Below are 12684 nucleotides of genomic sequence, written 5' to 3'. Positions count from 1 at the left end.
GAGTGTAGTCTTCCATTAAATGTGATTCACAGGGTCCTTATGGTTGCTTATGGTTGAGGACAGTGAATGATGTATGATTAATCCTGGCTCCCTTTGAAAACCTCCGGCTAGCCCCGACCAATTTTCTAATTCAATTATCCTCGAAAGTCTTGATTGAACCATCATGCAGACATTAAAGCATTCCACACTGAAATGTTTCACGAAAGGCACAAGAATAACCTGCCGTTGGGGCAGCAGGTAGCCTAGTGGTTAGAGCGTTGGGCCAGTAACCAAAAGGTTGACAAGGTAAAAATATTTTGTTCTGCTCCTGAACAAGGCAGTTAACCAACTGTTCCTAGGTCGTTATAAATAATAATTTGTTCTTAACTGACTTGCCTAGTTAAATAACAGAGCAGCCTGGTGGATGCAGGGCCGGCTCTAGCCTTTTGGGGGCCCTAAGCATAATTTGGTTGGTTTTACAACTACTTTCCTGCAATTCTACACATTTTGCCATGACTTATACCATGTTAATATGATATCTGAGTGAGAATGACTAACAAAATCAATTGAGGCCCGCTGGGCATGTGCCCTGTGTGCCCGGTCGGTAATTCGACCATGATTATGATAAGATATACTTTATTAGTCCATGCAAGATGGAAATTAGTCTTCTGCTTTTATCCAACCTGAAATTACAAGAGAAAAACTGCTGATGCACAACCAAATTCTGAAATTGCACCTTGTGTTTTCTACTATTCTAACTCTCAACTGTAAGTTGAAACCCCTACTGAGTTCCTAAAATTATTTATATTTTATTTAAAAAATGTGGGTTGGGGGCCCCCTAGGGGTCGCGGGGCCTTAAGTGGTTGCTTATGTTGCTTATACCTAGGGCTGGCCCTGGCTGGACTGTAATGAGGACACAGCCTGATTCTGTGAGTGGTGAGCAGTGAGAAGCGGTGCTGTCTTGACTGTGGGCTAGCTAGCAGCAGACTGGTGGGTCTTCGCATCACAGAGAGGGGAGTGGTCTTTTGGACAGCTCAGACATTTCCATCATTGACCGTAAGTAATTTTCTCTCGAGACGCAATCATGGCAGCCTGTTAATAATGATAGGATCATCTTAATGTGGGGGAGTCTGGAAAAGACTTTAGCAGTTGTGAGCAACAAGATGATAAAACACACTGTAGTCTTGGCAAAACAATCTCATATTACACTAACCACCATCATTAAGTATTAACTAAAGAATATGATCTATGCTCCTTTCATCCTCGCTCTAACCATCCTTTTGAATGTTTTAATAAAGGAAAAGCATGATGGATTTAATGGATTTGCATGTCCAATTAAATCCATGTAGTTAGGCCAAAGAGGTGTCTTACAAAAGTTAAGAAATCCTAAGCCCCAAATTCTAATGAAAAATGCAAACTAGAAATAGAATTTCAGCAAGGCATGAACTGAGGAACACTTAAAACATGCCAACTTTAGCACCTAGAGGCTGACCAGCAGTGATTCATTTGTATCAAAAGACCTCTCACATATATTCCTGTCTAAAAATGTACTCGATCAAGAGTGAATTCCTTGCCCCTCCAAGTGGTTGCAGTTCTCCCTTGATGAAAGGAACCAAGCTGGGTTACTTGTTCCATCCCAAGAGATGATATCATCTTTCCTTCCTGAGAGAAACACACATTTGCTCTCAGTAAATCGTATTATTCCAGTGAATCCTGCCCCACCACCCCACGGATGCGTTCCAAATGGCATCCTATTTCCTACATAGTGTACTACTTTTGACCAGAGCCATACGAGTCATGGTCAAAAGAAGTGCACTACACAGGGAATTGGGTGCCATTTGGGATGCACACTCTCACTCCAATAGACTCATTCTAGTTCATCTCTACAGACAGTATCCTGATGATTCTTAAATCAGATCAGAGTGCTGTCTGGGAGAATTCCCTCAATACCTGCAGGATTAAGACGCCGATTGTCTGCCTGCTGTCCTGACAATGCTGGAGGGAGATGCTGCTCCCAGGAGGTTCTCCTGAAGACAGACATGATGTAATCACTCTGCCTGCAGCGTTTAAACCTCTTTACCCTGGAAATGCTGCTCTGCTGCTGGTCCCTGTCTCATGTCAAGAGCACACATCACTTCTTTCTTAACATTACCAATAAAGGATAACTTTTTTGCGGGACTAGTGGTGTTTTTCCCCGTTTTTCTGCTAGTAAATATATAGTGATTACTACTCAACTTCAGGGGAATGGTGTAGCTCATAAAAGTTCCAGACCTTATGAACTACCTCCTTACTTTATTTGGTATTGTGATGCCTGTTTTTGATTAGCCACACATATGGGAGCAGGGATTTATTTTAATAGGTAAATCGGCAGCATTGCTTTTAAGGGGAGCCCCAGTCAATCAGTGGTAAGTGTTTTGTATGTGGTGAAGTCATATGTTATTGTCGAATAACAATAGTTCGACCCCCTCGATGCATTCGGGGTAATAGTCCCAAGTGACAGTTTGAGATTAGTTCATGGCTGTTTCTTGAGAGAAGTTGGTATGAACAGCGCTTGTTTATCTGACAACATGAGGGATTTCCGGCTGTAGATTAAAAGTCTCCTATGACTGTGGATTGATACACTTCCACAAGTCCAAAGCCATTAGGATATGGTAGGGCCCAAACTGCAGTCTAGGGACTTTGGATCTGAAAGACAGAAATAATATACTAAACACTGTTTCTGAGGGACAATCGTCTTCATTTGCGTGTTTTCAAGAATACCACTCTCTTGTTGTTATCTCATGAGAGCTCTTAGATAATAGCTGGTACAGTATATAAAACATGGCCTACTAAGTGACAAGGGCATTGTTGTTACCTGTTTTTACTCCATCCACCATTATAGGCATTCCCCCAGCCGTTTTGTTCTGTGTCTTGTATTCTACCTGATTCTACCTGATCCTCCTCTAATAAAGGTAGTTGCGTAACACAGCATCACATCTTCCAGTCTAGCTGTTTATTGTCACTCTCACACCATAAAGTGCTGGCTTTATTGATTGTCATAATGTGATGTTGTCTGCATTGAATTTGTCCAATGTGTCCTTTTTCTGTACAGTGTTCAGTCTTGTCTCCCCGCTGTGCTTCCCTCAGTGAAGCTTATTGATTTGATTCTACTCATGGAACAATCAGGCAACAATATGCTGCATCATTTTTGGTCCTGGGCACATTTTAAGCCTTTTATTCCTGGGGTCTGCGACCTTTCAGTCAACAGACATAAAATGAAACATAACAGGATAATTATGCGACACCCCTGTGAACTTTAGTCAACAATGACAGCGGTAGACACGGGGGGAAAACAGCCAGTGTAAAAAAATACAAATAAACAAAAGGACTTTTTGACTAGTGAAGCAGTCCATGAAATTGAAGTTTGGAGAATTTAATGACTTTCTTTGTTCTTTTTGAACTGTGGGGGGAAAAAGGGAAAGTGGATTGTTGTACCTCCCTTTCAAAGGTACTGAACCCGGCAATCAAACCATGCCTCATACGTTGGACATATGTTGGCATTTAATGCTGTGCAGTTGGAGCTTATGTGTTAGCCATGGTAATTGGGAGGTATCAGCGGTATTAACTGTTTCTGGTCTCCCTAAAGCCCTGTCCATCCCCACAGCACTGCAGATGTTCAGCAGCTTACATAGTGTGTACCCAGAGGCCAAATACAAACCCTAGATAGGTGGGACTGTAGGCTGGTACAGTGAATGTGAAAGAGCCATATAGAAAGCATCAAAGTTTTGTCTTGTTAGATGTCTGCATTGTAAATTGCGGTCAAATATATTACAATTTTCTGCCATGTCCTGAGGGGGGAAAACAATAAATGAAAGAAAATAATCAAATTATCTGGAAAACATATTAATTTTTTAAAGTTACATCGAGTGCCATTTCTCCCCGTAGCTACTATTAATGTTTTAACTGGAAAGGAGCAAGAGAGATTCTTAAGGTATTCAGTGTTGTGGTGACCTCTGTGCAATCTAACTTGGCACTCTCCTCATTGGGTGGGAGGGGACATGAAACACTGTGTATGTTTTCCTTTTTTCCACAGGCATCTGTTGTGGCTGAGCAGTTCTTACAAGCACAGTTCTAATCCTGATACCGCCTAACGTACATGACAGCAGCAAGAAAGAGAGCTCAGGTAGTCCTTCTCAGCAGCTCACCTCCAGTCTGCAGACATGAATGACATCAAGTTGGCTCTGCTGGGCAGCGAGGGAGCAGGGAAATCAGGTAAGTGTCTGAATGAATAATGTATGTGTTTGCATCATTAAGTATTTCTTTAACTGCCTAGTTTCTTGTATTTGACTGTAGAGGCTTGCAAGGTCTCCTAAATGAACAGAATAATTGAACTGCTTATTTCTATGCTTTGCATATGAACGTGCAATTTCCCTCACTGTAAACAGTGTAACATTCTACAGTGTAGCCATGACCAGGGGGAAATGATCACCTTGACAGATAGAGATCGCTGCATGAGCTCCAAGCACAATGTTTTTAGATCATAACTCTAGAAGAGGAATGAAGTTGCTGGATTTACGTAAGGTTTTGGAGAGAGGAAATGAAGATTGATGGTTGGAACATGCGTCTAATTGATGAGGAATTATTTTTCTTGTAAGGCAGGGGAAAGTGCGATCCCTCAGGCTAACTGGAACATGTTCAACCAAGGTCTCTTGAGAGAGAGAAATGATACTGTGGTAGAAACTAATACAAGTAGATGCAGGAGAAAGCCCACTGCAGTGTTCAATCCACATGGAGGGGAGAGTGGAGAAGTGCAGAATAGGAAAACACCATGACTGAACAACCCTGTTTTAGCTTACCAACCAACTGTTCAGGGTTCCACTACTAAGACCAAAGTATCCAAGCCTACATTCAACTATTTGTTGTTTATGTTTTTGTTTCCTGTATATTAATAAGCCTGTCTTACACATGTCACATTTCTCCCTCTCCAGCTGTTCTGGTAAGGTTCCTGACAAAACGTTTCATTGGAGAGTATGCTTCCAACGCCAGTGAGTACACAGATTTCTCACCCATATTTAATGTAGGGTAGTAATGTTTTTACAATGTCATATAGATATGCTCTCAGGACATAAAAATGCAATCTGTTGTATTCACAGTTACAGTCTGTTGCTACTGGCTGTTCACCAATGTCATCAACTTAGGGAGTAAAACGTTTTATTACTTTATTACCCCTGGGAGTCTGACATGAAATACACATACTGCACAGTACAAGATCCACCAGGAAGTTAAGTATAGTTCACACAGGCATTTTAATTGTGAGTGAATTTTAAGTAATCCTATACTGATTGGACTATTCAAATGATTCTTCAAGTTCACATACAGTACATACACTATGTGTTAAGACATGTTTTGGTTTAATGTGATATGCTTTGCCGAGGGTAACTTATAATTTCTGAATGAAGTCATTGGCATGATGACTTGTTCCCATTAGTCATCGCTTGTTTAACATGCTGGAAGATGGCTGCATTTGATGTTACAGTTTACACAGGGGTATATGACTTCAGACCTTTCCTTTAAATGAATTAACTCACTCTACTTCATCAGAACAATCATGGCCTGGATGTTTGAGGCTTACAGTAATCATTATTTAATGGGAGAAGTCTGTACATTACTATTTACATCAGATTTGAACTATTGCACATTTCCTATTACAATAAGTATGTATTGAACTTGTGTTACAGACTCCTTATACCGTAAAAGGCTCTCCATCGAAGGAAGACTGTTACACTTGGAAGTATTTGATCCGTGTTCACAGGTATCTGATCTGTTCCCTGCATATATTCATATATTTTTTAGCTCATGTCTAACATAGTAGTGTCTAATGGCATGGGAAATAGATTGTATGTTGTGTTCTGATGTGATTTATGATATTCCCCTGCAGCTCAGAACACACTGTACACAATGATCAGCCCTTGGAAAGCTGAGACAGGCAGCACTAGAACATGTTGACTGCTTATGCAGCCGCATATGGTACCCTTTATTCCCAAATGTTGGGTTTTATTATGATTCCCCCAGGCTCAGGTAACAGGATGTGCCTTGTCTTCATCTATTCACTTTTTAGGGTCTGTGTGAGTGGTACTCTGCATTAGGGGTTCCCAAACTTTTTCACTCGTGCCCACCCCCTTCCAGCATTAGGGAACATACCGCACCACCCGTGTGTGTGCACATGTGCCACGTCTATTTCTATGGGCACAAGCACTGTTCATGACACAAACTGTTCACACCCCTCTTGTTGGTGGAGAGAATTTTGCAGGTTTATAGCTTATTTCCTGCAATTCTACACATTTTGTCATGGGGTGCAAAGAAAATGTAACAGTTTTAAAGCAAATTTTCTTGCAATTCTAATGTGTCTAATGTCTATTGTGTATTCGTGATATTTGAGTGACAAAAATTACAACAATATCTATGGGTTAAAAAACATTAGCTGACATGGGCTAGTTGATCTGGACAATTCTGACAAGTTATTAATAGCTCTCTAAGGTATGCAATGACTGACATGACAAGAGGAACTGATGATGCACTACCCTATTTCGAAATTACCCCTTGTGCATTCTACTATTCCAACTTTCAAGAGTAAGTTTAAAGCCAGACTGAGTTCCCCTCCTGCCGACCCCAGGACGCGCCCCAGTTTGGGAACTACTGCTGTACAGTACATGTCTTTCTCTGGTCTATTTCCTGTTTTATGGAACAAAAGAAGTCATGCACTGTTGACATGTCTTTGATGGCTTTGACTTGCCCCGAATCCCCCTTTCCCCAAAACATGCGTACTGTAAATATTGGACTATAAATCGTGCCTTCCTGTGTTACACTTATGCTCAAATATTTATTATATTCTACTGAACCATTTATTTTATGTTCGTATTCTTAACTTTTATTATTTCTTATTGTTGAGAAGGAACCTGTAAGTAAGCATTTCGTTGGATGGTGTATACCATTTGTATCCCGTACATAGGACTAATAAAACTTGAAACTATCATTTCTAAGGGTCAGTGCTATCCAGGATCCTTTGGACATCCATACCCTAAACCCTAACCTTAACCCCTACCCTTACCCATAACCATAGCCATAGCCATAACCCTTACCTAACCCTAACCTTATCCATTTGAAAATGTCAACTTCAATGTCGTAGGGGACATCCCAAGGATTCCAGATAGCATGGACCAATTTGTAAGCTCCTGTGGCAAGTCTTTTTCAAGTTGACAAGATGGCGCTGACAGACACGGTTGCCCTGTTTCTAGCTCCTAGACAACTTTGTATAAGCACTTTGCTGCACCTTGTAACGACTCTCGTGGGTTGAAGAAGGAGACCAAGGTGCAGCGTGGTAGGCGTTCATGATTTTTAATAAAACTGAACACCGCAACAAAATAACAAAGTAGAAAACGAAAGCGAACAGTTCTGTCAGGCAACAAAACAGCTAAACAGAAAATAACTCCCCACAAACCCCAAACGGAAAATCACAACTTATATATGATCCCCAATCAGAGACAACGATAGACAGCTGCCTCTGATTGGGAACCACACATGGCAAAAACAACAAAGAAATAGAAAACATAGAATCTCCCTCGAGTCACACCCTGACCTAGAATAAATAAGGATCTCTAAGGTCAGGGCGTGTCAGTACCCCCCCCAAAGGTGCGGACTCCGGCCGCAAACCTGAACCTATAGGGGAGGGTCCAGGTGGGCATCTACTCTCGGTGGGGGCTCCGGTGCAGGATGCAGACCTCGCCCCGCTTTAGGCTCCCCCCACTTCGGTGGCGCCTCTGGTGCAGGGATCGTCGCCGGGACCTCCGGACCGCGGATCATCGCCGGAGGCTCCGGACTGCGGACCGTCGCCGGAGGCTCCGGACTGCGGACCGTCGCTGCAGGCTCCTTGCCATGGATCGTCACTGGAGGCTCCGTGCCATGGATTACCACTGCAGGCTCCGGGCCATGGATCATCACTGGAGGCTTCGTGCCATGGATCATCACTGGAGGCTTCGTGCCATGGATTATCACTAGAGGCTCCGGGCCATGGATTATCACTGGAGGCTTCGGACCATGGATCATCACTACAGGCTTCGGACCATGGATCATCACTGGAGGCTTCGTACGTGGAGCCGGAACAGGTCTCACCGGACTGAGGAGACGTACTGGAAGCCTGGTGCGGGGAGCTGCCACAACACGTCCTGGCTGGATACCCACTCCAGCTCGGTGAGTGTGAATGTGGAGAGCTGGCACGGGACGCACTGGGCTATGAAGACGCACTGGAGGCATAGTGCGTAGAGCCGGTGCAGGATATGCTGGGCCGTGGAGGCGCACTGGAGGTCTGGAGCGTAGAGCTGGTGTAACAGTTTAACTTTAGTTAAACTACTTAGTTAAACTACTACTTCAAGGTCTCAGAGCAAGTGACGTCACCGATTGAAAGGCTATTAGCGCGCACCACCGCTAACTACCTAGCCATTTCACATCCGTTACACTCACCCCCCTTTCGACCTCCTCTTTTTCCGCAGCAACCAGTGATCCGGGTCAACAGCATCAATGTAACAGTTTAACTTTAGTCCGTCCCCTCGCCCCGACCCGGGCGCGAACCAGGGACCCTCTGCACACATCAACAACAGTCACCCACGAAGCATCGTTACCCATCGCTCCACAAAAGCCGTGGCAAGGGGAACCCGTCCCCTCGCCCCGACCCGGGCGCGAACCAGGGACCCTCTGCACACATCAACAACAGTCACCCACGAAGCATCGTTACCCATCACTCCACAAAGGCCGCGGCCCTTGCAGAGCAAGGGGAACCACTACTTCAAGGTCTCAGAGCAAGTGACGTCACCGATTGAAAGGCTATTAGCGCGCACCACCGCTAACTACCTAGCCATTTCACATCCGTTACACTCACCCCCCTTTCGACCTCCTCTTTTTCCGCAGCAACCAGTGATCCGGGTCAACAGCATCAATGTAACAGTTTAACTTTAGTCCGTCCCCTCGCCCCGACCCGGGCGCGAACCAGGGACCCTCTGCACACATCAACAACAGTCACCCACGAAGCATCGTTACCCATCGCTCCACAAAAGCCGTGGCAAGGGGAACCTGCAAGGGGAACCACTACTTCAAGGTCTCAGAGCAAGTGACATCACCGATTGAAAGGCTATTAGCGCGCACCACCGCTAACTAGCTAGCCATTTCACATCCGTTACACTGGCACAACGCGTCCTGGCTGAATCCCCCCTGTAGTACGGCAAGTGCGGGGAGCTGGAACAGGCCGCACTGGGCTGTGCTGGTGAACTGGGGATACCGTGCGTAGAGCTGGCGCAGGATATCCTGGACCGAACAGCATCAGCACACCGGTAAACAATGACAAACAACAATTAATGCTGAAGCGGGGAACAGAGCGGGGAACCAGACAGATATAGGGGAGTCCAGGTGAGTCCAATAATCGCTGATGCTTGTGACGGGGGAAGGCAGGTGTGTGTAATGATGGTGGCAGGAGTGCGTAATGCTGGGGAGCCTGGCGCCTTTGAGCGTCGGGGAGCGGGAGCAGGGGTGACAATTTCCCATGTAAAATAACCTTTGAGTGACCAAAACATAATTCATAATTTTTTCGCCATTAGTTTGTGATCTGTTGTCCACCCCCCTGTCCCCTGCCCTGTCAGAGTGGAGAGAGCAGATGTATCCTGGAAGAGCCGGTGGAGTGGGCCTATGGATTTATTGTGGTGTACAACATCAGTGACCGAACGTCCTTCCTCAACGCCCAAAACATCCTATGTCAGATCAAAGAAGCCCGCGGAGAGAGCTGCAAGGGGTGAGTGACTGTGACCTGCGACCCAGGGCCTGATGCCTACCGGAGGAAAGGGATTGGGCTTTGATGAATTAATGATTCCCATTCCTGGACTGATGTTTAGGCTATCAGGGGAGCACACACCAGTTAAAGTGGCAGATTCCAACATGATTTTAACATTGTTGTTACCATAGAGAAAATAGAAGTCAAAGTGAACACATAAGGCAGCTGTCTGTGATAGAAGTGTAGGCTTTTCCTTCTCGATAAACATGTTTTGTAGGATTTACAACCTCATGGCTCGTCTTAGTTAATTATGAGTAAATTATTTCTCATGCTCAATTGAATTTGCCCCAGAATGGCTGTACCAAATTTTCTCAGAGGCGTTAATTAAAACATGATTAAATACTAGAGGAACTATTGGGATTCCACTGGACATTTGTTACAGGACTTTAAGTGAAAGTAGTTTGCAGCCAGTCGACTGCCGCTGTGTGGAAGCGTGAGCTGGGACAGCTTGAGATGATAAAGACTCACATATGGCTCACAAAATGACATGGGTAGTCAGGCCTAAATTGTGTAGCGGGATTTTACTTCAGCTGGGTCCTGATGGTTTGACACTCCATGAAATAGATGTGAAGCAGAAGTCACCCTCACTGTATATCAAAAGAGTACTTTGGGCGAGGGCCTGTCTGCATTATATAAACTCTCTGAAACTTCACTGAAGCCACCACTTGGCCTACTTGGTTCGTTTTCCTTTGATACCGTGGGCTGCTTCAGTAAACATTGCACTAGTTTACAAAGCCTTACTAATTCAGATGAACGTGATGATTTATGATGAATCAGCAGAAACACATATTTTGATAAAGTTTATGGCCATTTTAAGGAACGTTTAAGGGAGATTTTTGACCGTGCCTGTTTTGGACAGAGAGATGGACAAGATGGACATCCCAATCTGCCTGGTGGGGAACAAGCAGGACCTGTGCCACGCCCGTCAGGTGTTTGAGGAGGAGGGCCGTGCCTTGGCTCAGGAGCACAGATGCCACTTCCAGGAGGTGTCTGCAGCAGAGGACTACCTGGAGATATCCAACCTCTTCACCAAGCTCATCCGCCACGTCATGGATCACCTGAAGTACCAGGCCGACCGCCGCCGCTACAGTGGTTCTAAGTCCATGGCCAAGCTTATCAACAATGTCTTCGGCAAGAGGAGGAAATCTGTCTGAAGGTGGGGGTGCTCATGTGGACGTTGATGGGATGTTTGATTGGGATGACTTGTGTTTATATAGACATGTTGTGGACGCCTGGGTTGTTGATTCTGATGAACACTTCAGGGACAGCTCTGTAAGTGTGAATGACACACGTCATAGTCCAGACTTTACAGTGGTGGAAAAAGTACTCAAATGTCATACTTGAGTAGAAGTAAAGATACCTTAATAGAAAAGTAAAAGTCACCCAGTAAAATACTACTTGAGTAAAAGTCTAAAAGTATTTGGTTTGAAATATACTTTAGCATCAGAAGTAAAAGTTAAAGTATTAATAATTTCAAATTCCTTATATTATGCAAACCAGATGGCACAATTTTTAAATATTGTTTTATTTACAGATAGCCAGAGGCACACTCCAACACTCATTAATTTACAAATGTGGCATTTCTGTTTAGGTGGTCTGCCAGATCAGAGGCAGTAGCAATGACAAACAATGTTCTCTTGATAAGTGTGTGAATTGGATAATTTCCTGTCTAAATGTAATGATTACTTTCAGGTATCAGAGAAAATGTATGGAGTAAAAAGTACATTATTTTCTTTAGGAATGTAGTAAAGTAAAAGCTGTCAAAAATATAAATAGTAAAGTAAAGTACAGACACCCCAAAAAACGACCTAAGTAGCACTTAAGTCACTTTGCCATTCAGATCTTCTTACGTTTTTATTTTTCCTTCTTGATATTCTAAATCCCATGTTGCCAGTAGAGTATCCTTCAACACTTAAGTTCCTTTACTAATTACAAACTATTTCAAGGAAAATTACTTTCCAAAAGTTGTTTATGGATCTAAGAGCACAACATATTTGAGTTTGCATCAAGGAATGTGCACCAATGTCTTAACGTACATTCCACCTCTCAGAGGGGGCAGTAATAAGGTGAGAATTACGGGTAAATTGGCTCACTAACATCTTATGGCATATGACTTCACATAAATCTCTATTGAATTTCTGTTGTGGCAGTATTAAATGGGCTGTTTCTAATTTTAAGCTGTAAGAATGGGTAAAATTGCTTTTCCGTGGACAGGAACGTAAGCAGCTAGTATATTCATTCCCTACATAGTAGTAAAGGAATGTGCAGCTATTTTCTTTGCATGTACATATTCTGTTGATTTCCTGTATTCAATGTGTTTGCTGCTGTATTACTTTGGATAGTTTGAGCAAATGTCTGTGATTGTGTTATCCATAAAAACAAACGTTCCCTCTCATTCTTGTTTCTAGTTGAAAATTACCCACTGGGCACAGACGTAAATTCAATGTCTATTCCACGTTGGTTCAACGTGATTCAACCAGTGTGTACCCTGTGGGTGATTATGCCTGGTGTGGACCAACTTGCAATTAAAGAGCTAGTTGGGGGTATGAGTATTGTGTGAATTATTAAATGAACTAAATAATGTCCCATTTGTATTATGTGGTTTAAAGTCAATGATTCAGCTACGCTCCAATAGTTTGTTCTGGTGAAACACCTTGCTTTTTTTCATCCAAGAATTATGTTGAATAGTGCTTTGAATATGAATCAAATGCAAAACAACCCACAATTAGCATACCAGTCATTGCTTTGGAGTCTCATTAAAACCGACTGTTGGTAGGATAATGTGTATACAACCCAGCTCAGACCTGCAAGGCTTAACTGCTGTGCTTGGATTTCAGGGTACTGTTTGCATG

General features: G+C 43.5%; 1 protein-coding gene across 2 annotated transcripts; it reads left to right on the top strand.

Moving 5' to 3' along the window:
* The first annotated feature begins 754 nt into the window (after positions 1-754).
* LOC139562813 (ras-related and estrogen-regulated growth inhibitor-like protein) lies at positions 755-12415 on the top strand. 2 transcript variants are annotated; one of them, XM_071380911.1, is made up of 6 exons: positions 772-1035; positions 4052-4230; positions 4947-5003; positions 5697-5770; positions 9645-9793; positions 10692-12415. In XM_071380911.1, exons 2-6 carry the CDS (start codon positions 4179-4181, stop codon positions 10984-10986), a joined length of 627 nt encoding a protein of 208 aa, XP_071237012.1. In that variant the 5' UTR covers positions 772-1035; positions 4052-4178; the 3' UTR covers positions 10987-12415. The 2 variants fall into 2 exon arrangements, with proteins under 2 accessions (XP_071237013.1, XP_071237012.1); XM_071380912.1 differs by lacking the exon at positions 4947-5003 and having other exon boundaries at positions 755-1035.
* The last annotated feature ends 269 nt before the right edge of the window (positions 12416-12684 follow it).

This window comes from Salvelinus alpinus, chromosome 33 (genome assembly GCF_045679555.1).
Source record: "Salvelinus alpinus chromosome 33, SLU_Salpinus.1, whole genome shotgun sequence".
NCBI classification, from domain to species: domain Eukaryota; kingdom Metazoa; phylum Chordata; class Actinopteri; order Salmoniformes; family Salmonidae; genus Salvelinus; species Salvelinus alpinus.
This window is presented reverse-complemented; position numbering and strand designations above follow the sequence as displayed.

Coding starts and splice junctions, on each gene's coding strand:
- LOC139562813 (XM_071380911.1), top strand. CDS start 4,179: ATGAATGACATCAAGTTGGCTCTGCTGGGCAGCGAGGGAGCAGGGAAA. Junction 4,231..4,946: donor CGAGGGAGCAGGGAAATCAG/GTAAGTGTCTGA, acceptor CTCCCTCTCCAG/CTGTTCTGGTAAGGTTCCTG. Junction 5,004..5,696: donor AGAGTATGCTTCCAACGCCA/GTGAGTACACAG, acceptor CTTGTGTTACAG/ACTCCTTATACCGTAAAAGG.